The 27562-nt window shown below is 37.0% G+C and overlaps 1 protein-coding gene across 1 annotated transcript in view; it reads right to left on the bottom strand.

Annotated features, from left to right (window-relative positions):
- Positions 1-27562, bottom strand: part of LOC126195617 (uncharacterized) — a 444247-nt gene that overhangs the window by 119027 nt on the left and 297658 nt on the right. The window contains exons 22-24 of the mRNA XM_049934243.1: positions 24315-24388; positions 11603-11756; positions 7441-7544 (exon numbers count right to left, since the gene is read on the bottom strand). Coding sequence (XP_049790200.1) covers positions 7441-7544; positions 11603-11756; positions 24315-24388 — 332 coding nt within the window. The remainder of the gene's footprint in view (positions 1-7440; positions 7545-11602; positions 11757-24314; positions 24389-27562) is intronic.

Here is a 27562-nt window from a genome sequence, read left to right as displayed (position 1 = left end):
TAAGCATCTCAGTGAACACAAAAGCTTCAGCAATAGTCAGTTTGGATTTCAGAAAGGTTTGTCAACAGAAGATGCAATATTTGCATTTACTGGCAAACTCTTGGAATCTATCAACAAAAAACTGAAAGTGATTGGCATATTTTGTGACCTAACAAAAGCATTTGACTGTGTAAATCACCAAATTCTTTTACAAAAAGCTGCACATCTCGGTATAAGTGGTGCAGCAGGGAAATGGCTCGACTCATATCTGTCAAACAGAAAACAAAAAGTTGTAGTAGATAGTCAAGATGGTGTCCCAATATCTTCAGAGTGGGGTACCATTACATGTGGAGTGCCGCAGGGCTCAGTTCTGGGCCCCCTACTTTTTATTATATTTATAAATGATCTTCCTCTCTCTACGGAATATTGTAGATTCACCATTTTCGCGGATGACACTACACTACTTATTGATAATTCAGAAGATAAGCTTGAGGTAACGGCAAATAAGGTTTTAAATGAAACAGTGAACTGGTTCAACATTAATGGTCTTATTTTAAATTACTGTAAAACAAACTACATTCAGTTCCACAAAACATCCAAAGATGAGGAAATATTTGTAAAGGTAGGTGAGCAGACAATAACCAGGGTAGATTCCTCTAAATACCTAGGCTTGCATATTGATAGCAAACTGAATTGGTCCAACCACATCGTGGATCTTTGCAAAAGACTAAGCTCAGCAACATATGCATTGCGCATTGTTTCTTCTTATAGAAATATGGAAACCATTAAGTCAGTGTATTATGGTTACTTTCATGCAATTATGGCATTTGGAATTATATTTTGGGGGAATCAGCCACTGGCTAAAAAAGTACTGTGTGTACAAAAAAGAGCCATAAGGATCATTTGTGGAGTCCATCCTAGAGCCACATGCAGGAATCTTTTTAAGAAGCTTGAAATACTTACATCCACTGCGCAATGTATATTCTCATTGATGTGCTTCATAAGAAAAGAAAAATCCATCTTTAAACTGAATAGTGCATATCACAGTCACAATACTAGAAGGAAACATGATATCCACTATGAACAGCCAAATCTAAGTATGGTGCAGAAAGGAGTCCATTTCAGTGGCTGTAAGATTTTTAATGCCCTCCCTTCAAGAATTAAGTGCTTGGTAGATGATGATCTCCTGTTTAAAAAACCTTAAGGCAGTTCCTATTGCAAGGATCATTTTATACATTAGAAGAATTCCTGAACTACAGTGCTTAACATCTCTTGTATTGTAAATTGCAAATGTGTGCCCAAATTTGTATTTGTAATACCAAATATTTTTATTGTAAACATATATTTTGCAATATTTATTTCTCTGTAACACTTATTATTTTGTAATCTTTATCTCTCCCTAAAATGTATTTTTGTAGTGGGACCTAAGTTACTGTTTACTGTTTTTTGTTTTGTAATCTCTATCTATTTCTAAAATGTATTTTTTTTGTAGTGGGACCTAAGTTACTGTTTACTGTTTTTGTTTTGTTTTATGTATTACCATAAATTCTGGCCAAAAGCTTGTAAAATTGACACATTCCATATCCTGTGATACTGTCACAACATGGATCACCGGAACAAGAGATAAATAAAAAAAATATAAAAAAATAAAATCTAACAGCATAGTGCTGTAGGTTGCTGGAGAAGCGAAGTGTTTCTGGAGATTGGAAAAAAGTGCAGTTCATTACCGTTTCCAAGAAGCGTTGTCAACTAGATGCACAAAACTGTATGCCCATATCTCTAACACTATGCTCTTGTAGAATTTTGGAATATGTTTCATGATCCCATATCATGACATTTCTGGGGATCAAGAATCTCTTGTGTAGGAATCAACACATATTGCAAAAACAATGATCATGTGAAATCCAGCTCACTCTGTTCATCCATGACACCCAGAAAGTAGTAGATACTTGCACCTAGGTTGATTCAATATTCCTTGACTTCTGGAAGGCAATCAGCACAGTTCTGCTCTGGGGCCTAATGAATAAATTAAGAGCATACGGAATATCAGAGCAGCTGAGTGACTGGAATGAATAGTTTCTAGTAAACAGTACACAGTATGTCATTCACAATGGAGAGATGTCCTCGGAAGTAAAAGTAACTTTGGACATACTCCAAGGAAGTGTTATAAGCAATGTGATGTTAGGTACTTTACATTTTAGTAGACCCTTATTGAGGAAATCTTCCAGGATGTAGGACGTGTCAGAAAACAAGAATGGGCACAAAATATTTCCAAAGATAAAAATATATGATGATGTACCTTCCACAGATCCCTGGAATGGTCCTTGTGGATGTGGGGTAAGTAAATCTTAAAAATATTTTCATTTAAAAGATAATAACAAACTTGTCACAAAATGCACAAATTTCAGTACATAGAGATGCATATGACAATTCTTAGTCTACTGCAGACAAGTGTCATCAAATAGAAAAATCATTTAGCAGTACTTATTTATGCTGATCACATTACTGCCCTGAATTTGTGCAGAATTCAGTCGGTATGTAATACTCACTTTATTTGAAATTAATTGTAGCATATACACATTGGTTGATTCAGTTAAGAAATTCATCAATGGAGTACACAGTGTTGGCCACCAACAAATCCTTCAGACTCCTCTTAAACTTTTCGTTAGTAGGTTAAAGTTTTTATTATTGCAGGCAAGTAAATGAAAATGTGTGTTTCCAACTAATGGACACCTTTCTGGGTCAAAACAAATAATTTTCAATCTTTGTAAAGATTATTCTTATTTCTAGTACTGATCCATGAAGTGAGGCGTTGGTTTGAAAACAAGATATATTTTGAATGATGAGTTGCATTCAGGAATAAATATATTGGGAAGCAATAGTTAGTATCTCCAGTTCTTTAAAAAGGCTTCTGTGGGCAGTTCTTGAGTTCATACCACAAATAATTCATATCACACATTTCTGGACTCAGAAAACTTTACTTTGGCTTGATGAATTACCCCAAAAAATGATCCCCTATGACTTTATGCAATGAAAGTAAGCAAAGTCTGCTGCCTTTTCTGTTTTTATCATTTATGTCTGACAACATCCATAATGCAAATACAAATTTCTGATATTTCAAATAGTCTAACTGATTTGCTATTTATTGCAATGTTTGTATCATCTGCAGACAAAACAAATATGGGATCTGGTGATATTATTAATGAAAGGTCATTGATACACACAAGAAAATGAAAGGACCCTCCTAAGAAAGGACCTTGTGGGACACAATGTGTAATTAGTTCCCAGTTGGATGATGCCTGATAGCTTAGTACCTGTCTCTTTCCCACTGACACCCTTTGTTTTCTGTCACATATACTTCACTGTTGTTGATTGTTCATAGGTGCAATGTAATGCTCCATGGTCAAATGATATCTGGTAGCTACAAAACATATTAGGTAGTAGTGTTACAACATAGCTAAGAGAAAATTGACAGGGAAAAATCTCACAATCTCAGCGATTTCAGTGATTAAGATTCAGATTACACACCAAGTAATGAAGATAAAGATGACAAAAAAACAATCCCATAAGTGTTATCGGTGAAGTAAGTAATATGCATGACTTTGCAGAGATTTCAAACCTAGAAGATGAAGATGATACCAATTATATTGAAAGTACTGAAGGTGTATTTCTTGGAAAAATGAATTTGTATGGAATAAAATTCCACATGTGGAAACGAAAAGTAAGGAAACATAAATGATAAAATCTTGCAGATATGCTGAGTTGCAGACAGGGGGGAAACAAACCAAAAAAATGAATAAAAAAAAAATCACACATAAGCTTTTGGCCAGAAGGCGTTCTTCTGAAATAGAGAAAACACACACACACACACACACACACACACACACACACACACACACACACAAATGCAGCACACAACCTCATGACCACTCTCTCTGGCTGCCTGCTTTGTTGTGCCTGTCTGTGACTCAACATCTCCACTATATAGTGAGTAGCAATCTATCCTTTTCATAATATTATCATTATTCCACCCTAGATTTTCCATTGTTTGATACAATAAGATCTCAACTTCATATAACACTCAAGCTCTCTCTCTGAAAATTATTTAACACCAACAGAAGCATTTGAACTATACATTTCTTTAGATATTCCAGAGGAATTGTACAATTTACTAACAACAAAGCTGAAAGGGTGTATAAAGAAAATAATTTTGAGAAGAGTTGGAGAAAATGTGATGGTATAGAAATAAGAGCTCTGACTGATCTTTTGATGACAGCTGGTCATCTAAAACACAACCTGTCCAATGTAAGAGTATTGTGGAGCACGAAGTAATGTCCACCAATATTTAGAACCACAATGGGTCATCAGAGAGTTGAAGATTGTTATTTATTGTCATTTATCTTATAACACACTATTTTGGTAGTTGCTGAAATATCATAATGGTAATTTCTTCGAAGCCATGGATCTGGCAGATTTCCTACTATAACATGGGTTGACACTTGTAGGAACAGTTTGACAAAATATGCTATTTGTACCTAGAGAATGTTTGCCACAGAAAAGCTGGGAGGAACATACTAAAGAATTTGGTTTCATTTGCGATCATACTCTAGTACCACACACTCCAAAAAAGGGTAAGAGTGTAGTGATACTTTCTAGAATGCTCCATGAATCAAATATAATTAGTGAAGATGCTTCAATGCCTGACATAAAAAGTGCTATAACGAGACAAAAGATAGGGTGGGCTCATTAGATTGGATAGTACATCTTACTCTGGCAAAAGAAAAACAACAACACAGGTCCTAGAATTATTCATGAACTCAGTTGATGTTTGTGGAGTTGCAGCATAGGTGGTGTTTTTGAATAAAAACCCATCATATCAAGTGAAAAAGATGAAACCTAGGCATCAGATTTGCTTGCTGTGCTTGGTGAAGATTTGGCTCAACCACATATCACAAGAAGGTCAAAATTACGACTTCAGAAACCTGTTCTTCATTGTATGGAAAGTGTTGTGCATGAACCTTGACTCCAGTGCAATAGTAAAAGAAAAAAACTCTGACAAAGAAGAAATAAATGTGCAAGCCTAGAAAAGGAAGAATGCAGAAAATTGTTTGTACAGATAAACAGGGTCTTTTTTCCTGACTATTATTCACTGAATTCTATATATATATATATATATATATATATATATATATATATATATATATATATATATATATATATATATATCTAAAAAGAAAGAAAGATGATGAGACTTACCAAACAAAAGCGCTGGCAGGTCGATAGACACACAAACAAACAAACACAAATATACACACAAAATTCAAGCTTTCGCAACAAACTGTTGCCTCATCAGGAAAGAGGGAAGGAGAGGGAAAGACGAAAGGATGTGGGTTTTAAGGGAGAGGGTAAGGAGTCATTCCAATCCCGGGAGCGGAAAGACTTACCTTAGGGGGAAAAAAGGACAGGTATACACTCGCACACACACACATATGTGGATGGATATGTGTGTGTGTGCGAGTGTATACCTGTCCTTTTTTCCCCCTAAGGTAAGTCTTTCCGCTCCCGGGATTGGAATGACTCCTTACCCTCTCCCTTAAAACCCACATCCTTTCGTCTTTCCCTCTCCTTCCCTCTTTCCTGATGAGGCAACAGTTTGTTGCGAAAGCTTGAATTTTGTGTGTATATTTGTGTTTGTTTGTTTGTGTGTCTATCGACCTGCCAGCGCTTTTGTTTGGTAAGTCTCATCATCTTTCTTTCTTTTTAGATATATTTTTTCCACGTGGAATGTTTCCCTCTGTTATATTTATATATATATATATATATATATATATAAAGATGATGAGACTTACCAAACAAAAGCGCTGGCAGGTCGATAGACACACAAACAAACACAAATATACACACAAAATTCAAGCTTTCGCAACAAACTGTTGTCTCATCAGGAAAGAGGGCAACTGATGAGGCAACAGTTTGTTGCGAAAGCTTGAATTTTGTGTGTATATTTGTGTTTGTTTGTGTGTCTATCGACCTGCCAGCGCTTTTGTTTGGTAAGTCTCATCATCTTTCTTTTTAGATATATTTTTTCCACGTGGAATGTTTCCCTCTGTTCATTCCACGTAGGAAAAATATATCTAAAAACAAAAATGATGTGACTTACCAAATGAAAGTGCTGGCAGGTCGACAGACACACAAACGAACACAAACATAGACACAAAATTCAAGCTTTCGCAACAAACTGTTGCCTCATCAGGAAAGAGGGAAGGATCTGGCGAATGAGAGAGACTTCAGCTAAAGTATCTCTCATTCAGCAATCAGCTCAGCAGAGCCCTGAGGAAGGCCACTTCCAATACTGGCCAAAACATCAGACAATTTTATATATTGACAATGCAATAAACAGCCAAGAAGAGTTTTATTGACTGGTTGCACATTGTTCATCATATTGGATCTTGAAGAGTAATTCCGTACTGAGGAAGTATCCAAATGCTGCCAGTAGGCATCGAGTGACTGTCTTCAGCATCGGAAGAACCTGTGTGTAGTGGAGGTTATGTAATGCCAAGTAATGTTTATGTAGGTGACCCATTGAATCATGTCTAAAGCGCGCAAACCATTTGCTCAGACACCATTCCAGGTGGCTTGGAGCAACCACTTGAAGTTCACCACTGCTGTGTGTCACACATCATTTGTGAACATGATCCCCAGACACTTTATACTGTCCTGTATCTGGGAGGGTGTAATGTAATCAGCATGTAGTCCAGTGCGAATATTCAGATGACCAATTTGGCCATGTTCATACTGCTATCCGTAGCATCACTGTATCTGTTGATCCAATTCAGTGTCATATTTGTGTCATTGCCAGTCTGCACCACCAGTAATAGGTTGCCCGCATATGGCTTGCATTGAAAACTGTGTCTGCATGCCACTAAGCCCTGTCAATCATGGATGAAGGCTGCTGAGAAGTGTTTCAAGCACCAGTGCATATATAATCATGGATAAAACACATCCTTGTCACACTGATCTGTTAAGAGTAAAGGGTCCAACCAACTGTCCATTCACAAGCCCTTTAGAGGTGACTCTGTATAGTAACCACATCACTGTGGTGATGTGGGGCAATGGAAACTTCATTTGTGTGTGGCTGACCCTGTCAAGGGCACAATCCAAGTGCATGGATATCCGAGCTCCACATAGGTGACATGCCTTTGCCAGAGCAGTGGAATCACGTCATTTGCCTCAGTGAGCTACATGGGCTGGTACGGTAAGATGGGTTGTGATACATATTCTTGTGTATATCCCAATGCACTACATGATGTGACAGTGTTGCCAGTTCCTAGTTTTCATACATTTTTCAAAATACACCTGATTTGATTTTGCTAGATAAACTTTTCTCTTGAATGTGGATGAGGAATCGCATGCCGACATTCAAATAAGTGTGGCATTATATATATGCCTTAATTTCTCACTTACTTTTGCTAGTATTTGAGGTGGTGCCCCTAAAGGAACAGTGAAGCTTGTTGTAGATAAATCTCCTGCAACCACTAGCTGTGCACTCACATTCAGAAGTTCCATGTCTGCAACAGAAAATTTACTATTCTCATATGCAAACTTTTCATTAGAACAATCAAAATTTACTGTTTTTCAATGATCATTTAAATTAGTTAGAAGCATAGAACACCTGTACTATTACACCTCCAAAGGTTAGTTACTTGATTAAAGCAGAATGGGATGCAAATCTCCATTTCTTATTCTTGATGTCATTACATCTGAAGTGCTTTCAGACCTACTTCCCTGCTCATTTTAATTGTTTTTCCAAGATCCCACTTATTAAAAGTTATGCACTAGTTCATTTGGAGATGGGTGAGTGACAAAATGAACCTCAACCTTATTACAGGAACTGACCTGGAATTTACATTATGTGTGTAGGTAGATTTTGGATGGTGGCACATGAAAAGCCAAGTGCCTGCATCTCCCAGACCCAAGATGATCAAATGTTCTGATTTTGTCCATCATGCATATTGTGTACTGCAGTGTAACTTTGGGATGAAGCACAAGATCCGACAATATTCTAGTCACATGATATGATAAACAATTTTTTTCACTGTTGTGACAGGAGCATTCTCTTTCATTAACACTACAGCTATCTCTCGTCCTTTTCCCCATGTTGTTGTTGTTGTGGTCTTCAGTCCTGAGACTGGTTTGATGCAGCTCTCCATGCTACTCTATCCTGTGCAAGCTTCTTCATCTCCCAGTACCTACTGCAACCTACATCCTTCTGAATCTGCTTAGTGTATTGATCTCTCGGTCTCCCTCTGCAATTTTTACCCTCCACGCTGCCCTCCAATGCTAAATTTGTGATCCCTTGATGCCTCAAAACATGTCCTACCAACCGATCCCTTCTTCTAGTCAAGTTGTGCCACAAACTTCTCTTCTCCCCAATCCTATTCAATACCTCCTCATTAGTTACGTGATCTACCCACCTTATCTTCAGCAGTCTTCTGTAGCACCACATTTCAAAAGCTCCTATTCTCTTCTTGTCCAAACTGGTTATCGTCCATGTTTCACTTCCATACATGGCTACACTCCATACAAATACTTTCAGAAACGACTTCCTGACACTTAAATCTATACTCGATGTTAACAAATTTCTCTTCTTCAGAAACGATTTCCTTGCCATTGCCAGTCTACATTTTATATCCTCTCTACTTCGACCATCATCAGTTATTTTACTCCCTAAATAGCAAAACTCCTTTACTACTTTAAGTGTCTCATTTCCTAATCTAATCCCCTCAGCGTCACCCGATTTAATTTGACTACATTCCATTATCCTCGTTTTGCTTTTGTTGATGTTCATCTTATATTCTCCTTTCAAGACACTGTCCATTCCGTTCAACTGCTCTTCCAAGTCCTTTGCTGTCTCTGACAGAATTACAATGTCATCGGCGAACCTCAAAGTTTTTACTTCTTCTCCATGAATTTTAATACCTACTCCGAATTTTTCTTTTGTTTCCTTTACTGCTTGCTCAATATACAGATTGAATAACATCGGGGAGAGGCTACAACCCTGTCTCACTCCTTTCCCAACCACTGCTTCCCTTTCATGCCCCTCGACTCTTGTAACTGCCATCTGGTTTCTGTACAAATTGTAAATAGCCTTTCGCTCCCTGTATTTTACCCCTGCCACCTTCAGAATTTGAAAGAGAGTATTCCAGTTAACGTTGTCAAAAGCTTTCTCTAAGTCTACAAATACTAGAAACGTAGGTTTGCCTTTTCTTAATCTTTCTTCTTTTCCCCATGAGTATTACAAAATGTGATTAGAGTATCATCAAGCATCTTACAAATATAACTGAGAGAAATAGGGAGTAATTTTTGTAGACAGCAGTCAGCCATTTGGGACAGGCCTAAGACCTTATGCATGAGTGGTGTTTGTGTTTACAGTGATACCTAAAGGTGTAAAAAATTCTCTACATAATTTCAGTCTCAAACATTTTTCAATAGAGAAGCCTTCAAATATTTTCAACTGACACCTCATTTGTTATAAACAATTTTGAACTTCATTCGGAAGGACATCAAATGTTTCTCTAATTTATTTATTATTTTCAAACAAATTATTTTATGAAACACTTGATTGTTAATGTAGGGTTATTCAAAAGTTCTGTCCCAGAGGACAAATAAAGTGAACTAGAACTCCACCATCAAACTTTCAGGGGTGGGGCATGGACCAAAACAAGCAAACAAGTCAAGTAAACTTGGGCTCTAAAACACATACTTTAAGAACTATGAGTACTTCTTTATCTTGGGTACTGTGAAACAATCTCTTGTACTGCATGCTCATTACTTTCCATATTGTGAAAGATGCTAGAATGGACCAATACAAGAAAAAAAATGTTCAGTAAATATAGAATCTAAAAGGCATACCTTATGAGCCCTGAGCCCTTGTTCATCTTTGCTACTGTGAAACATATCTCATCTACTGAAAAAGTGCTCTTAGCTCTTAAGGTAAGACTTTAGAGCCTTTGTTTACTGGACTTTTTTTTTTTTGTCTATATTACCACCTCTGATAGTTTGTTGGTAGAGTTCTAGTTTACCCTGTTTGTCCTATGGGTAATGACTTTGGAATAATCCAGTACATACAATCAAATATTTTGTGAAATGATTTGTCTAGAAGTAGGAAATAAAACAAATTAGACAAACATGTATTGTTCATTTGAATGATGCTGGAAATTGTCTACAGCAGATGAGGTGTGGCTTAATAATGCACATTATTTTTCCTGTTTTTTGAAGGATTCTCTACTGCAAAGATTTTGAGACTGAGATTATGTTGAAATGTTTTACACCTTTGAGCATAAACATAAAAGCAAACACTACTCACAGATATGCCTTAGGCCTGTTCCAACTAACTTATCTATGGCATTCAAGGCAGCTTGTGGGGCCATCTGTGATTCACATAAACACTGTGGCAGTGATGAACGAAAAACAGTTAAGAAAATCAATTATAAATAGTGCAGTGCAGGAAATAATGCAAAATGCCAAAAACTTCAGATGTGAAATGAAGCTTGTGTACAACAACCACTGCTAGCAAGAGAGGAAGGTGCAGACTATGTAAAGAAACACCAATACCACGGAAGATGCTTTGAAAATAAAAGTGAAATGCATCTGGTGTAATTCTTTTTTATTACATTGCAGTCAGCTCAAGACAGATAACCTATAATAACAGATGTTAACAGCTGCTGCGGAAGATGGCCACACAAACAAACGTATCCTCTTTAAAATTCTAATATTCTAAATTAAATATTGAACTTTAACTCAATCAGCACCTCATTTGCTGTACATAGTTTTGAGCATTTTTCCAAGGCATATCATAAGTTCCTCTAATCTATTTCATTTCTTACTGCTAAACAAATCATTTCATAAAACCTTTGACCTCCTCAAACATTATCTTTTTCGTATAAATTCTTCAGGTATTCAATTTTTTCAGTTCCTTACTTAGTGGCCTATTTGGATAATCAAATATGCACTATCTGGTTCAGAAAAATTAGGGCAACAAAAGTTTGACATCAGAACTGGGAACTGAATAAGCATAAGAGTTCAAATAACGAATGCAGTTTCAAATGTGTCAAAATTATGCTTACAAATGAATTTTTAGTTAATAAAGTTTCAGAGGAAAATAACTGATTACTCTAAAGAGAGAAATTAGGCCTTTTGAAAGAAGCATGTCTTTTTGTAAATAAACAGTTATTAGCTCACAACATTTTTATGATCACATGACATGTAAACCACATAAATATAGATATCTCTCAAAACAATATGTTTCTTTAAAAACTACCTGGACCATTTGAATCTGGATGGCTTAAACAAACTACTAAATGATAAGTGTTAATGAAATATTACCTCAATAAGAATTTCAATGTTTTCTACAGGTACAGCTTAGTAACTACCAATATATTAAAGGAAATTAGAAAAAAAGTCTACAGAATAGACTGCTAGCAAATGAAGTAATTCCACCTTGTTAGGTTTCAATTACAAAATGAAATTGAAAGAGCAGAGTATCTTTACAAATAAGAGTTAAAAAACAAACCTTCAGTGAAAAGCATTTAAAAAATCATGTAATTATAATACTGGTGATACTTACTAATCTGAAGATTGCTACCAGTCTTTAAGTCAGAGCACATGGCATGGATAGACTTGTGAATGTAGATCAAGAGTTGGTCCATGTTCTTCAGTGCCTCATTTTCATCTTCCAAGGATCTGATGCTGTATGATGTTAGTTGCATAAATGTCATGTACTGCAACCACAACAAAAATAAAACAAAATAAAAACTTGTGTGATATTGGTAAAAAATAGAAATTAGTTTTGAATTTACTGTGAATTATCTATTGGATATTGTCTGCAACCAGTTCTTTAAACAGAATATGAAATTTGCTTAATCATGTATTAAATTTAGACAACCCTGTTGCCATTAACACAGATTATCAAACTATTTATCCATGGTTACTACATGAGAAACTAAAGATGAAAACAATAAACTACCGCAAGGTGTCTGCATAAAAATGCAGCTGTTTCCAACACCCCACAAGTACTAGGGATGTTAATTTGAGACCTCTAAAAAGATTCACAGCTTGGCTGTGCTACTTATGCCCAATCTTTGGTAATTCATTCATTAAAACATTAGCCTGTTGCTTGTCGGTACTAATCATCTTGACACTTAAATTTCCTCATTAATTAGGTCACAAATGTAGTGTTGCCTCACAATGATGTGTCTTGTTCGAGTGTGATGTATACCATTGTGACTCAGAGCAATGACATGCCTACTACACAGAACAGCCTTATTGGTTTTTCACTTTATTTAATGCAAAATTCTTGGAGCAGTCCTTGAAGGTATATTACATTGCAGTTGATAAGGCCATATATTTGGCTTCTATAATTGACAGAGTTATGGTCTTGAATTCCATGAAATTGCTGCTCCTGCTAGCTCAAAAATAGAGTGAAATGTTGATTGAGATATGATGCATAATCAGCATTGCAGAAGCCTTCAATTAAAGTTGTTTCACTTTTCCATAAAGTTAGTATTGTCCTGTCTGTACCTTTAATGAATTTTTAGTTAGTCTGACTGCTTGCCAGTGGATTTTTCAATAACTGAAGTTGAATTTACTTACAAATCCCACAGCATATGCAGGGCACATTCTTGAGCCTTGAGCTGAATATAAAAGTGAACTAACAGCTTGCTGATAACGAATGTGATATAATGAAAAGTTCTTTCTTGTCTGTTGATTTTTATTCACATTTTTATAACTTTAAATCAGTTTGAGAGAATGTACAACAAAATGCTATCTTGCAAATCACATTTCTTGTGTTTGTCTTATGAATATTTACTCTGATCATAACAACTAATTATTTTGTGCTTTCTATCTTGTTTTATCTCATGCAGAGACACCAAATGAGTTCATCCTACATCTCTTATCTTAAATTGATTCATTATTCTATCTTTGTTTCTTTCTTCCATTTATTATTTTTATTTGATATTAGGCAAAATGGGTATGTTCTGCTTCTCAGTAAATGTGTGGATCATATTCCATACTTGATGGAAGTCATGTGTTGAATAGTGTCTACCACAATGATGAATGCCAATCTTAATTGGTAAAAAGTTGCAAACTTCAGAAAAGTTTACAGCTTTCAGCACTGGAGAAGTTGCAGTGGAGAATAAGCCTACATTAAAGGAGAATTACATAATATGCACATTTAATCCAGACGCAGAAGCTCATGAATAAGAATTTTGGTGATCATAATCTAAACAAATGTATTCTCAAGCAGTGAAACACTTCACTCCTTTAGGTTCACTTTATGTAATGTTTCTAATTTCTCATACTAGATATTTGAAGTCTATTTTAAGCCATAAATTGTCTTCTTTTGTTCATTAACTTTCATCTCCTACTTCTTCTTCATATAGCCTAAGGGCTGATGAATCCAAACCTTTTAATTGAGATCACCATATCCATATAGGAATGGGATTCCAAGAACTGCATGTTCAGTCTCAAGATAAATTTCAGATACTAAAGCTAACAAGTTATAAAGTAAAGAATGATTAATCAAAGTCCACTCCTGATACCTGGGAATAAGCTTCTGCACCAAAATGAGCCTTAGATCATTCAACATCACCATCTGCCATTTCTTTCAGACAAAATGAACATTATAGCCTCCAACAGCTTTTTTGACTTTGAAAATTCACTTCAGACTGAGTATCTGTGGTGGTAAATTGATCAAAGTCGAACTATCATTTTCAGGTAGCAGTTTACATTCATCATTTAAGGTTTTTTCCATTTTTACAATAATCATGATTCATTATTCCTTAATACAATTTTTTAGGAACTCAAACAAAACAAGTAAAATCATCATTTAAATATTTTGGGTTTGGTTTTCTTTGAAAGGATGGTTTTCTAATTTTTGGCTGTAGAGGATCTGTATCTGAATGTTGATTAGCATCCCTACTGACATCACAATTCACTGTCTGCTCAATGTCATGTCATGTCAATTAAAGGTGAATTACATATTGAGCAACATCAGCAGGCTGTGCTGGTCTTGGTCCTGTTTAACCAATGTTAGATATTGTCAACAACTGTGCGCCGCCTGTACTATCAAATCATATTATCTGCAAATACAAAGGGACAGAACTGATATGTCTGTCAATGATTAAGTTTTGTGCTCCTTCTGGTGTCGTTCTCACAGTCACATCTTTGCGAACTCTCAGGTTTTTGTGGTGTGATTGATCAATGGTGTACTTTCATATGTTGAGCCAAGTTGTTTCCATTTTACATACAATATTTCAATGAAAAACCCAATCATCTTCAGGTGCTGTGAGTTGTACTGTTATGTCTACTTGCTGCCTGGACTCCAATTTGTCTATGAGCAATTGTTAGTTTCACACCATTATTTACTGCTGATTGTGAGTTTCATTCCTGATGTCCACTCTGCCCTTTGATGCTCTTTTGTTTTTCAGAGCCTTAGTGCCAAAGACGAAGCCTTGTTTAAATTGAAACCGCCAATATTGTTTAATAGGCTTTCTAATATCTCTGTTTTGATAGGGTCCTTTATCATACTACCTAAGAAACTTGGTATTTGTACTGTGGTAATAGTGTCTTTATATCTCATTCAAGAATATATTCGAGACAGTGTTTAGTGAAAGATGATTTGCTCAGTTCTTTTTGTCTGATGTGCTGCTGATGTTCCTTGTATTTTTCCTTGACTGTTCTAGCAGTTTGTCCCACATAAGACAAGCCATATTTACATGGAATGTGATACATAACTGGCTTTTAGAGTCCTCTACTGAAACAAAGAAGACTTTTTATATTTGTTAATTGGAGTAAAATATACTGATGCCATGTTTCTGTAGGAGCCTACCAGTTTTTTCCATATATTGTGCCAGCATAAGATAGATCGGCATGTCTTGGCTTCTCTTTCTCTGTCTCAGTCTCAAGCTCGTTCTTGGACATTAATGGTTTTGCTACTCCTGTAAGTACACCATTTGTTGCATTTTTAATTTTTGATGACTTGTACATCATGGGCAAGCAAGACTACTGTCTTTGGTGAATGCAGATCAATTAGAAATTATACTTTACAAAATTCACAATATATTGAAACTTTATTTGTTGCTATTTTGATATTATCTGCAAATGATCAATGCACATAGATTTAGAAGTGATGCAGATTCATTCAACACCCATTCCAAAATTCTTTGGGAGTAAAGCTTTTAACAGTTTTTGTTGGAGACTGATTCATCAGATAGATAATATTAATGGCTTCAGACTGAAATTGTTTGCTCAGTCCTGTATCTGTAATCACTGAACATGCCTTTTCAATGACCATCCGATTTAGGCAATACCCATCAGAATTTTGGTTTGGTGTACAAGAAAATGTCACAGCACTTTGATTTCCACCTGCCTTTAATAATGTCTTCAAACACTGAAAATTATTCACAATTATCTATTCTTAGTGTCTTAATTTTTCAACCAATTTCATTTTCAGTTTATGCCTTAAACACAATGAAATTATCACAGTCTTGTTTTGATGCTTATAGAATGTAACCAAATGATTTTTTTGAAATATAATGGGCTCCTTCATATGAAGCCATGTACAGTGGATCATGTACAGTGTGATGTACTACATAAATTAGATATTTTGCTCTCCTACTTCATGTTTTTGGAGAGTGTTTTTATTTTATGCAAAAAATACAAAATCTAAACTGATGTGAATCCATGTCAGCCGATCAACCACTTTTCCAATCAATAAATGGGTACTTGTATTTAAAAATGTCTGAGTCCTCAATGCCAAAATTTGTGACTAACTTCACAGCATCTGCATGATGACAAATATCACCTAATTGGCACATATTACCTTCTAGAGTTGCAGTTTGTATTAGTGTTCTAGAGACAACCATACAATTCTTGTCACACAAAGCATAATGTATATCATAGAACAATGCTCATAATCAAAGACCTGGGACACATAAAACAATATTAATCACTGTTGGGTGTAAACAAAACAAAACACGTGTGTGTGAGTGCACATGCACACACACACACACACACACACACACACACACACACACATGCATAACTCATATGCACATAGCCACTGTCATCACCGAGCACTAAGGCCCAACTGCGACTGCATCTGAGGAGAGCAGTGATCTTTGCTGGGTTGGATAGTGGAGGTACAGAAGAGGCTTGAAATGGAGAGTGGAAAGGATAGCAGAGTAGGGAAGGAGGAAGATGCTAGTGCTGCCTTTGGGAGGGTGGTGATGTGATTCCTATTTCCTGCTTTACATGTGCGAGCTGTTTGTTAAATAAAAATTGCAGCAGATTATAAAAAGTTGTGCTCTGAAACTAGGATAAACAGTTATTATTTTCAGCAGATTTAGTGGCACAATAACATTGCCAGTTAGCTAGTTTCATGTTCCATGGATCATTTTGCATGATAAATCCTAATAATGCAGAACATGTCACTTTACATTAAAATTGCAAATTAATTTGTAATGATGGCTATTTTCTCAGCATCTATAAGGTTTGGCTTTTTTTCTTAAAAAAACACAGAGATGAGTTATTAATTCCTACTCACCACCTTTTACACATTACAATAACACAAATTCTCCTAAGAAATAGAAGGAGCTGTCAAGGAGACACCTTGTCAGTTTGTTTACAAATCTTGCTTTGGTGTCTGTCACATTTTATATCACTTGGTAAGTGATAAAAAATTTTCACTGCAGCACTATGCACCCCTTTTTGTGCTAAAAACAGCCTTAATGTGGAGTAATGAATGTCATTTTTCCTTCTGGTATTGTAATTACATACATCATTATTACTTTTGAACTGTAGTGGATTGTTTCCAACAAACTTCATGACGCAATATATATACTGTAAAGTAGTAGTATGAATGCCCAACTCCCTTAAACAGATGTCTGCAAGATGATTATGGGTGAGCACAAGATATTATTCTTACAGCACATTTTTGAGCAATGAAGACTTTCTTTCTTAAAGATAGCTACTCCAGAACATTATTCCACATGACACTAGTCAATGAGAATATCCAAAATACACACATCAAAAAAATATGAAGACAGTAACTGTTCCTGAAAGAACAGATACCGCTGATGACCATGCAGCTTCTCTAGAATAAATGATAATTAATTGAAACCCTCAGCTGCTGACAGGTGTTGTTGATATACCTCGATGGGGACAGCTGAAAATGTGTGCCCCGACCGGGACCCGAACCCAGAATCTCCTGCTTACATGGCAGACACTCTATCTATCCACCTAGTGTTGCATAATGTGCAGGAGCACCATGATGCAGCCAAACTCGTAAACATCGTAGTCTTCATAAACATACCCCTACAGATCTTGTTTGTTTCAACATGCGACTGAACATTTGAGATTTCAAGCATCAACTTTACATTGCAAATTACTGTAGATTTACTTAATATTTTACAATGTAACAAACGACATTGATTAAGTACGAGAGTTGAAACTTAAATAGTGGCAACTATTTATTCACAACCAACACAAAAGAGTTACATGTTTGCACCTGTTACTGTCCTTCAAAGTAGTCACCAGCATTTTGTAGAACCCATTGCCAGTCATGTGGAAGGCGTAGTATACCATTAGCAGAGCCTGTTCTGTTGATGGTGTGATTGGAGCGGTCTAATGCCTGTGGAATCTAAGGAACAGTTCTGAAGCAAATGCCATGAAGTGGTTCCTTCATCTTTGGAATCAAATCAAAGTTACAAGGACTTAAGTCTGGGGAGTATGGTGAATGGTACAGCACTTCTCAATCCCATCAACCAAACAGAGCAGCCACAACTTGCGCTGTATGCACCGGTGAATTGTCGCGCAAAATGATGGGTGGCTTGCGCAGAAAGTGTTGCTGCTTCTTTCGCAAAGCTGGTCACAGATGATGCTCCAAAAACGAACAGTAATACTTTGCATTGACAGTCTGCCGTGGAGGAACTTAATGCGTTAGGATAACACAATCACAGTCATAGATGAGAATCACCATAACTTTCACCATACTGGGGCTCTGATGCGCTTTCGACTTTTGCAGCGACCCATAATGATTGCATTCGTTAGATTGGCGTTTCAGTTTTGGCTCGTACGATGTGGACCATGTCTCATCCAGTGTTGCGATATGGCATAAGAAAGCCTCTCCTTCATGCTCACAGTGCTCCAAGTGCATTGTAACACATCCATTTCTGTATTTCTGTCAAGTCATGCAGAACCCACCATGATGCAATTTTTCACATGCCCAGGCATTCCTTCAGGGTGTGAAGCACAGTCAAACGTGCTGATCTGGTTTTGTGAGTGAGCTCATGAAGCATATGTCATTGATCGCTGTCCTCTAATACAGCGTCAGCATGCACTTCTTCTTCAGAGACACTAGGACACCTGCCCAAGCATGTCTGCCACAGTTTGCTGACCTTCGTTCAAGGCTTTTAGCCAACATGCCACTGTCCTGTATGGCAATGCCAATTCCCCACACACCTCTTGAAGACCTTGATGACACTGTTGTGCTGTATAACCTCTGGCACATTCAATCTTGATCCAACTCCATTGTTACTGTTTCGAAAACATAGTGACGCCATTACATTAGACCGCTTGCTCACAAGTGACTGTGTTTCCCTCGACTGTGCACATGCCAATGACATGGGATGGGCGAGTCCATTTGCTCAGAGGTAACATAACAACAACAATGGGTGCTATCAGCGATAACAGTAGATTCCATTGCATAGTGTCTCCACAGCAGTGTTGCCACTATTTAAGTTCCAACCTACATATTTGTTTCTATTTTCAGTTGTGCAAAAAATAATAGCGGGTTTCCATTTTAAAAAGCATAAGTATGCATTGAAAATCAAACGTCTGTGCATTTATCAACGGTTTGTGTTAACCAATTACAACAGCTCCTCTCCTCACTTTTGGAATGCGGAACTGGTTATTCAGTGTTTGTTGTGGTTTGGAAGGTGTTTCCAGTGGTAGTGTTAGGTTACTCACCCTGTATATTTCAGACAAGACCAGGCATATTATATGGGGACAAATCTTTATTACTCTATTGGAAAAACCACCAAAACCAGACAGGCTTTTATTTTTGATATAATGCATAATTTTCTTAATTTCAGAAGGAGGAGTTGCTGATACATTGGTGTGACTGAATTTTATGAGAGTTACTTTTCCCACAACTGCTGTAATTATTCTCTTGAACTGTTGCTCCCTATGTTTATACTGTATTTAAGAAATGATTATTAAATATGTTTGCTACCTAGGACTCACCATTTATAGCCTGTCCATTCAGTTCAGTAGTGCATTTTGTGCGTGACTGTCCTGTCTCTTGTATCCCTACATTTCATATAGTCTTAAGTCTGTTGTTGGGATTACTGATTTCTAACATTATGTGCAAGTTCCTTGATTTTATAATAACCTTTTTTAGTAATTTTGAGTAGTTTTCAGAGTTTGCAACTACTGCAGGATTTCTACCTGTTCTTGCCAATGAATCTAGTACTCTTTTCCTTTCACACGGTATTATAACCCTCTTAGTGATCCATGGTTTTTTACATGGCTGTTTAATGTCCTGTCTGATTAGTTTATGTGGAAAGCTATTTTCAACTAATGATACAAATTTATCATGGAATAGATTAAAGTCTTTGTTAGCATTTGGTTCATTATAAATTTCATTCCAGGTCATCTCTTGTAAACTATCTTAAAACGTTTGTCCTGGAGTCATTAAATATTATAATTGATTTCCACTGAGGAGTATTCATATTGCAGGGCAGCATGTTATTTATCCCAACTAACTGTCTGTCATGAATCAAGAGAGCATTTGTCACTGGGTAAATAGTTATGTTCTTGCTTTGTGCTTCACTATAGAAATCATTATTAGTTGGTATATGAAGATGGTATCTGTTCTTTCGGAACATCTTCATACAGATAAGGCTTACCAACCAATTATCTTCTACAGTGAGGATGCACTCACATTGCTCAAACTCTTACGGGAATCAGTAGATTGACTGCCATGAGTAATAAGTATAGTGGGCAGGGGCCCTGCATCTGTAGTGTGTGGACAGTAAGTTGGAAGTGTGGGTCTCACGGGGAGCATGCCAGAGATAAGTCCCTGCAGTCACACTATCCTCTGTGTTCTCGATGGCTTAGTCGGATAGAGTGTCTGCCATGTAAGCAGGAGGTCCTGGGTTTGAGTTCCGGTCGTGGCACACATTTACAACTGTCCCCATTGGTATTTATCAATGCCTGTAAACAGCTATTGGTCTGGATTTCATTGTAATTTCATTATTAGTTGCGGTCCAACTGTCTTTATACACCCATGCTGAAAAGTTGGTTACTGAAATTAAATCGTAGGATCCAAATAAGGTTTAAACATCATTCTTTCTATCAGAATCATTTAGAAAATCTAGACTGAAGTCACCACAGACTATTAACTGCTTGCTGCTGTCCGACAGATAGCACAATAAGGAATCCAGATTCCTAATAAAAAGTTCAAAATTTACAAGTGCGGATCCATATACAGTTATAATTAAAAATGAACAAAAGTATCTTTCAAAGTTAATTCACTAGCACACACTTCCACGAGCTGTTCACTACAAAATCTACTTGTTTCAATGTTTTTGAACTTGTGATCTGTTTTAAAATATGTTACAACTCCTCTATTTCCCATATTACTTCTACATGAGTAAGCTGCTAGACTGTACTCTTTTTACATGTAGCTTACCTAACCCTGTGACTATGTGGTGCTCAGTAGACATAGGATGGCTATCTTTACATACCTCACTAAATTTTCCAAACAGACAAGAGACAAGCTTTTCTACCTTATTACTCAGTCCTCTAATATTTTGATGAAATTAAGCTAATCTTAATTTCCTGTATATTCTTAAGCATTTTGTGGGGCTCTTGTATTATTTTGACTTCTTTCAAAACAGGACGCTTGAATCCTGATTCTAACAGAAAACAGATACCTCTACCGACACCAGTGATGGTGCGAACACCCCCCCTCCCCGTTCCTTCGTTATCTGTGAGAAGCTCAACCTGCCTATCTTTCCATCCCCCTTCTGGTGTAGGCTTTGTATATATTATCCCCATCTTCCACTCCCAAATACAAGTGTTCATCTTTTATATACCAAAATAAACCTGTTTTTATTAAATATGAGATGCTCCTACTATTATTTATTGATCTTTTTACAAGATGATGATGTTAAATCTGGCCTTTTGTGGGGAGCTAATATTTTTCTTAATTTATGGCCAAATTTTGAGTTTGATGTCCTGCAATATATGTTAATGAAATAAACTCAGTCACTCAAAAATGGCATAAAGGCCACAACATAGGTCATAATTAAATAAACAACAATACAGTCAAATGGTGGTGGGCTCATTTAAAAATAATTGTATGACTGGTGCTCAGCAACATCAAAAACTGTTCATTGTTTCATGTTTGAATGTGTGGGTGAGAGAGTGAAATTGTAGTTTCATTATTAACAGACCTGAGTGGCAGTGTAAAATTAACTATTTACAATTACTCTGAGTGAAACTGGTATCCAAATTCTATGCACTTCCAGACATACTGTTCTAGAAGTGGCTAACTTATATCAAATTTATCTACATAGTAGGGCCTGATTCATAGTGATATGAACATGAACTATGAATGTGTTGGTACTCCTCCTTCATTCATATGCTCTCAGATGCAGCAAGTACTACTGTTATAGCAATCTTGGGTCAGCTGAAGAATGGGTTACAACCCATCGGCTTTGACCAACGACATCATAGTTTACCCATAGATATTAATGTCTTTATTTTTGAGCCATAGATAATAAATCAATTAACTTCTGCAGTGAGGTATCATCATTGTAAACTGAAATAAATGAATGTGTTTTTAAAAGAAGGGCTACACATTGTGTATGATTTTTGATGTTTGTATTAATTTAAATCATTTGTTCATTCCAGTTCATTTAGTACTCATTTTCATTCTTAGTGAGTTTGAGATATTTTGTAAAAATTGTTTTTCATTCTGGACAATTTTTACTTTTTGGCCTTTTTTTGTACGTGTGGATTTATCTATTCCTATAAATATGGAAGACTTGAAGCAGGGTTTGTTAACTGCAGCCAGGAATACAAATTTTACAGTCGTCGCTTTTTTTACCTTCACTAGCACTAGTATTACTACGATAATTTTCAGTCAATACTAGTACTATCAAAGGCAAAAAGACTGATATATCAAAAATTTGTATCCCATGCTTCACATGACCTATATAAGTCACCTGAAGAATAGGATACTAGTGCTAGCAAAGACGAGAAAAGTGGCATGTGTAACACTGGCAGCCTTTACCTCAGTTGAACTAAGAAGGTAGTAACCTGGGATACAAATATTACTTATGTCACTATTTTTTGCCTGTGCTAGCACTAGTATCCTATTCTTCAGTTGACCTATATAGTTCAACCGCAGTACGAGATACACATTTTACATATGTCAAGTTTTCTCCTTTACTAACATGAGCATCCTATTCTACAGTTGTCCTACATAGGTAAACTGAAGTACAAATTTTGCTGTTGTAGGTTTCTTATCAGTTGCTGGTACTACTGAGATAATTTTCAGTCAATACTATTAGCACTGGAAAAAAAATCCCATGTTTCAGTTGACCTGTATAGGTCTATATAGATCTTACAATATGTCATCTCTGGTGACTTCTGACATCCTGTTCTTCAGTAATCCCACAAACCCTTGCAGATGTAACGTGTTTCATTAGAGGACAACATGCCTCTCAATTACATTTCACTTATTATGGTAGATCTGTTTTCTTAATTACATTCACCCCTTTTATTTATAGAATTGCTTTATTTATTTGTTTCTTTGCATAACAGATTACATTGAGAGAGGAAGAGCAGGACCATCTTTGAGGGCAAAATATCTTCGTGAAGTATACAGGCCCTAGTCCATGGTGCTGATGACACATAACAAACATTAGGTAGCGATTACCCCACTGCATGCCCTAATTAATGTAATTTTTTTGGAATTCCTGCTCTCAAGTGACTAACCACTGGCACTGACACATTGCAACAACAATAAAAAATATTTTTAATCATACCACAATGTTTGATTTAGTCACCATGGTAGTCAGGCAGAATAAATCTCTGAGTAACAAACATCTCCACCAAGCCTGCTAACTTCCAAGTTGTAGCAACAGGCACTTTTCTCATATGACATTTCATTTCAATCTGTAACAGCCTGCTCAACTCACTGTTCTCATGAGTCACGCCAGAGTTAACCCAGGGTTGGTCATGGTGCTGTAGGACTCCCACAATACTCATATTTGTGTACATAGTTGCTATTCCTATTACATCCAGATCACCCTTAATGCTGTAATTACTGTGCTTAGTTACGCTGTTCCCCACTCCACCTACCAGAATAACACGATTGATCCTCTTTGCCAAAATCTTTGCACAAATTCCCTATGCCCCCTATCACTTTGTAATTTGTCCTGTACCATCTGTCCTACACCCCTTCCATCGCTACTATCCAGCACCAAGGCTTTTTTCTTCCAAATCTCTTTTGGTACCAATCTATGCTGAATTTCTTCTCTATAAGTCTGTTTCACCCTACTGTGACCTACAGATTGATGAGGCTCTTCCTGTCCTACATCAGGTAACAAGTCAAATTTATTTGATACTGTAAGTTCAAATGCAGATGATGTTGCTTATTACCTTTACCCTGTATCCACACTTTTTGTCTATTCAACCCATGTAGCTCAAATTTTGCATGTTCTAACTCAGCCTGAAAGGCACAGAGCTTTCCCTCTGGATTAGCAAGCTCTTGTATTTCTTGCAGAGCCTACAGTTCCATGAGAGAGCCTCACTGAGCTCCCCATTCAGTTCCCCACTACAGTCACTGAAGTGAAACTCCAACCCACATTCCTCAGATGCCACTCTCACTTGATTACTGAAAGGCAACATCCACACTTATCATGAATTGCAACACAGATTACACACTTGAAAAATAGAATTAAATCACTTAACACACTTTACGCTATACGAATTTCCTTTACTTATGAGCTGCTAAAATTAGGCCTACAGATTAGTGCTTCAGGTGCAGAACTCTCCTCTTACTTACATGTGTTAATTAACTTAAAACAATAAAATGTAACTTTTAATGCAATTTTAATGTATGCAAAGTGTATGTAAACATACAACTTGTGCAAAAGTTTCCAAATCAAACAACCTAAGTTTCACACAACTTTCCAGAAATATGAACTTAATAATGAATGGATAGTTGTATTTAAATTACTGGAAAGAAAAACAGAACATACCTTTCTAAGTTCATTGTTCAATGGTTGACTGTCATGTTTTGCTTCTCTTTTTCTGCGCAGTTTCTCCTTGGCCCCTGTAATGTAAATTCAAATCTGTTTTCAGTAGATAATAAAAAAATTATAATCTAGGGGCTAATATCAATGTGCTGGCAGGATTATTTCTCTGAATAGGCCAACTTTTAGGTCGCTAAAGTACCATCGTCTTGAGTATTTGTCTCCTCTTTTCAAGCTTCTAGCGTGTTGCATAGCCACTGTGGATTATAGTAACAAAGGAATGTAATATTTTCTCCAGCACATTCAGTTTAAACACACTGGCCACATTTTTGAAAATCATTATATGTTCTTGGACATTAAACTTTGATTTACTGATGAGATCATGGCATTTTAACTAACTGATGAAAAATAGATCCTAATGTATCCCTGCTTTACTGTTTCGAGTATAGTAACTGATCCAGCCACTGCTTGCATCAAGTGTAAATTGCAAATAAACATTGTTTACTACCAGATTTCTGACGACATTCTGTCTTGATAAAACTATAGCCTGGAGTGTATTAGGTCACATTATGCAGCATGTTGAAAGATAAACTCTATCCCTCTAAAGATATGTAAGCATTTTCCTAGAATTATCAGCAGAGTTTGTTATAACAGGGTAAAAAAAATACCAACAGCACAAGTTTAAAGGAAAATGTCACCATGTAATGAGCTAGATAGCTATACATGTAGATAGTGCAAGAAAATAACTGATAACAATAGTTTCATCAGAAGCACAATTTTATTATTGTCACTAGGATAGTAAGATTACTATGAGTTAATGAAATGTACCTGTAAGACACTGGAGAAGACATCAGATGGTGATTGACAGCTTGTTGTTACTGGAAGGGTGGCAGTTTAAACTGAGCTGTTGGACTGACAGTATTAACTGTTGTATTCCTGCCATACACTGATTACACATAGCACTAGTATTTCCCCACAAAGGTGCAGTCATGGCCAGCCTTCCTCATGAAGGCATAGCCTAGGACACATCAACTGGCTCTTTTGACACCTCTGTTCTCGCTGCAGCCAGCATCACCGGCCACCCATTTGCTGCCTCTTCTTGCTGCAATCCCAATCCTGCTTCTGTCCTCCGGCGCCTTTCTCTTGAGGATACAGCCATGGCTGGCCTCCTTCCTGAGGGTAGCATAATATGTCTTCTGGCACCCTGCTTGCATTTACTGCTGCTGTACCCGACACTGCATCTATGACATAAAAGCCATAATTGCCTCTCTGCACATAGCACCATGACTTGACAGCTGGACTGCCACTCTTATGCATCCATGCTGATGATCCTTCCATTGCCCCTGACCATACTCCAGCCTGGTTCTTTCCCTGATCCTATGCACACTGCAGTAATCTGCATTCCACCACCCACTGGTCCTCCTCTGTTCAATTGTTCCAGCACTCTACTATATGCCGTGGTGACACCATTGCTGCCACCCTCGGCCATCCTTCAGTCTCATTGTTCCAGTGCTCTTGTGCCCATTATGGCAATGAATTTTCTCCTCCTCCCAGGGCTCCTTAGCCAGCTCCTTCTGGTGCCCTGGTGCACCTCATATCCACCGACTCCTTTTCCACTGTATTTGATCCCTCCATATTACATTAACGCCCTCTTCATGCTCTCCTTGCGTGCATCACTGCACGCCTCACATACTTCATCTGCCCTACAGCACCCTGCTTCCTCTTCACTCTCAGCCAATGATCACTGCCCACAGGTTTTTCAGCACCCGCCAACATTGTGTCACTAATTGGTACATATGTTGGAATGGTCAATCCCAATCTCCCAGTGCCTCCAGCAACTCCACCATCACCATTCCATGGCTGGCAACAGCCACTGCACAACCTCAGGTGATGAGTTCTCAGGGGTGGGTGGCAGCTGTTTTGGACCCCCCCCCTCCCCCTATCTTTTTGGACCTCACACATCACCTGAGGGAACTCCAATACTTAAGGTCAAGTACAGCCTCCAGCAGTAGCGTTCAACCACTCATTCACTTCTGGGCCAGATCCTGGCTACACTCATAACTCATCAATTGGAACTCACTGAGACGAGCCCCGATGCTCCACTCTACATTGCACAGACCCTGCACTGCTTTACAGTACACCACATGGAGTGGCCCTCACAGATGCCACTCTAGAGTCACCCGGGATGAAGCTTCACTCAGAATCAGTATCACACAAATGGATTTTGTTTCTGTTACTTTCATGCACTCATGAACAATCTTTCGGTTGTTATTAGAACTAAACTTGTACATGAACTTGTGCTGTAAAAATAGTATCCTTAATTCCAATCAGGGAATCATAATTAGATCAGTGTGCATCACCCAAATGGAACTTGACAGTAATAGTGAAGACCTCAACATTAACTATTTTCTTCAGCACATACATGATATTTAAGGAGCAAACCGGCACATATTGAGATACACTAGTAACTACCAATCTGAAAGGAACCCATAATACAAAATAGCCTCAATGTATTCTATGATCCACCTATTTGAAATGTTCAGGGATGATGCTGATGATAGTAAATTAAATAGTCACTTTTATAGTTATTATCCCTTTACAAATGAGGTTCAAGGATTTCACTAGCAATTTCAATGCATTTTACAATTTATGTAGAAAGAATCTGCTGTGTGAAGGAGAGATATTGTCTATGTGTTTCTTTAAGATGCATACAAGTATTTTAAAAGCTAACAACATATTATTGTTTTGTCTGCATTTTATTATTGTAAACTTTGAGGTTTCACCAATATCACAAACAATCATTGAGAAACCTGCAAACAACAAACACACTTAAATCATCAACATAATAAATGCTATGTATTTCAAATAGCTGTATTTTGGAAATCATTGACAATGTAACATATATTTATAAAATATGTTTTCTCTTTGGACTGACCCATACTAACAAATATTAATATATGCCTGTTTCTTTTGTTGTGCATCAGTGGAGGGTTGGCATGCTTACTAACAGATCTGGCATGTTTAATTTAAAGGGTGGTCAGAGCTTCCAGTCACCACCCTATCACCTGCTGAGATGGAATATGTGCACCCCAACTATCTATGTGCAGCATTATTCATGAAAAAAAAAAAAATGAGTCAACATTTTCTAAATGTTTGTGAATTGTGTAATGAAGGTAGGACTCAGGTACCAGCCCAGTATTCATCTAGTAGGATGTGGGAAACTACCTAAAAACCACATCCCGCTTGGCCAGCAC

The sequence above is a fragment of the Schistocerca nitens genome, chromosome 7, assembly GCF_023898315.1.
Source record: "Schistocerca nitens isolate TAMUIC-IGC-003100 chromosome 7, iqSchNite1.1, whole genome shotgun sequence".
Classification (NCBI taxonomy): Eukaryota; Metazoa; Arthropoda; class Insecta; order Orthoptera; family Acrididae; genus Schistocerca; species Schistocerca nitens.
The sequence above is the reverse complement of the archived record's forward strand: the minus strand, read 5'-3'. Positions and strand labels throughout refer to the sequence as shown.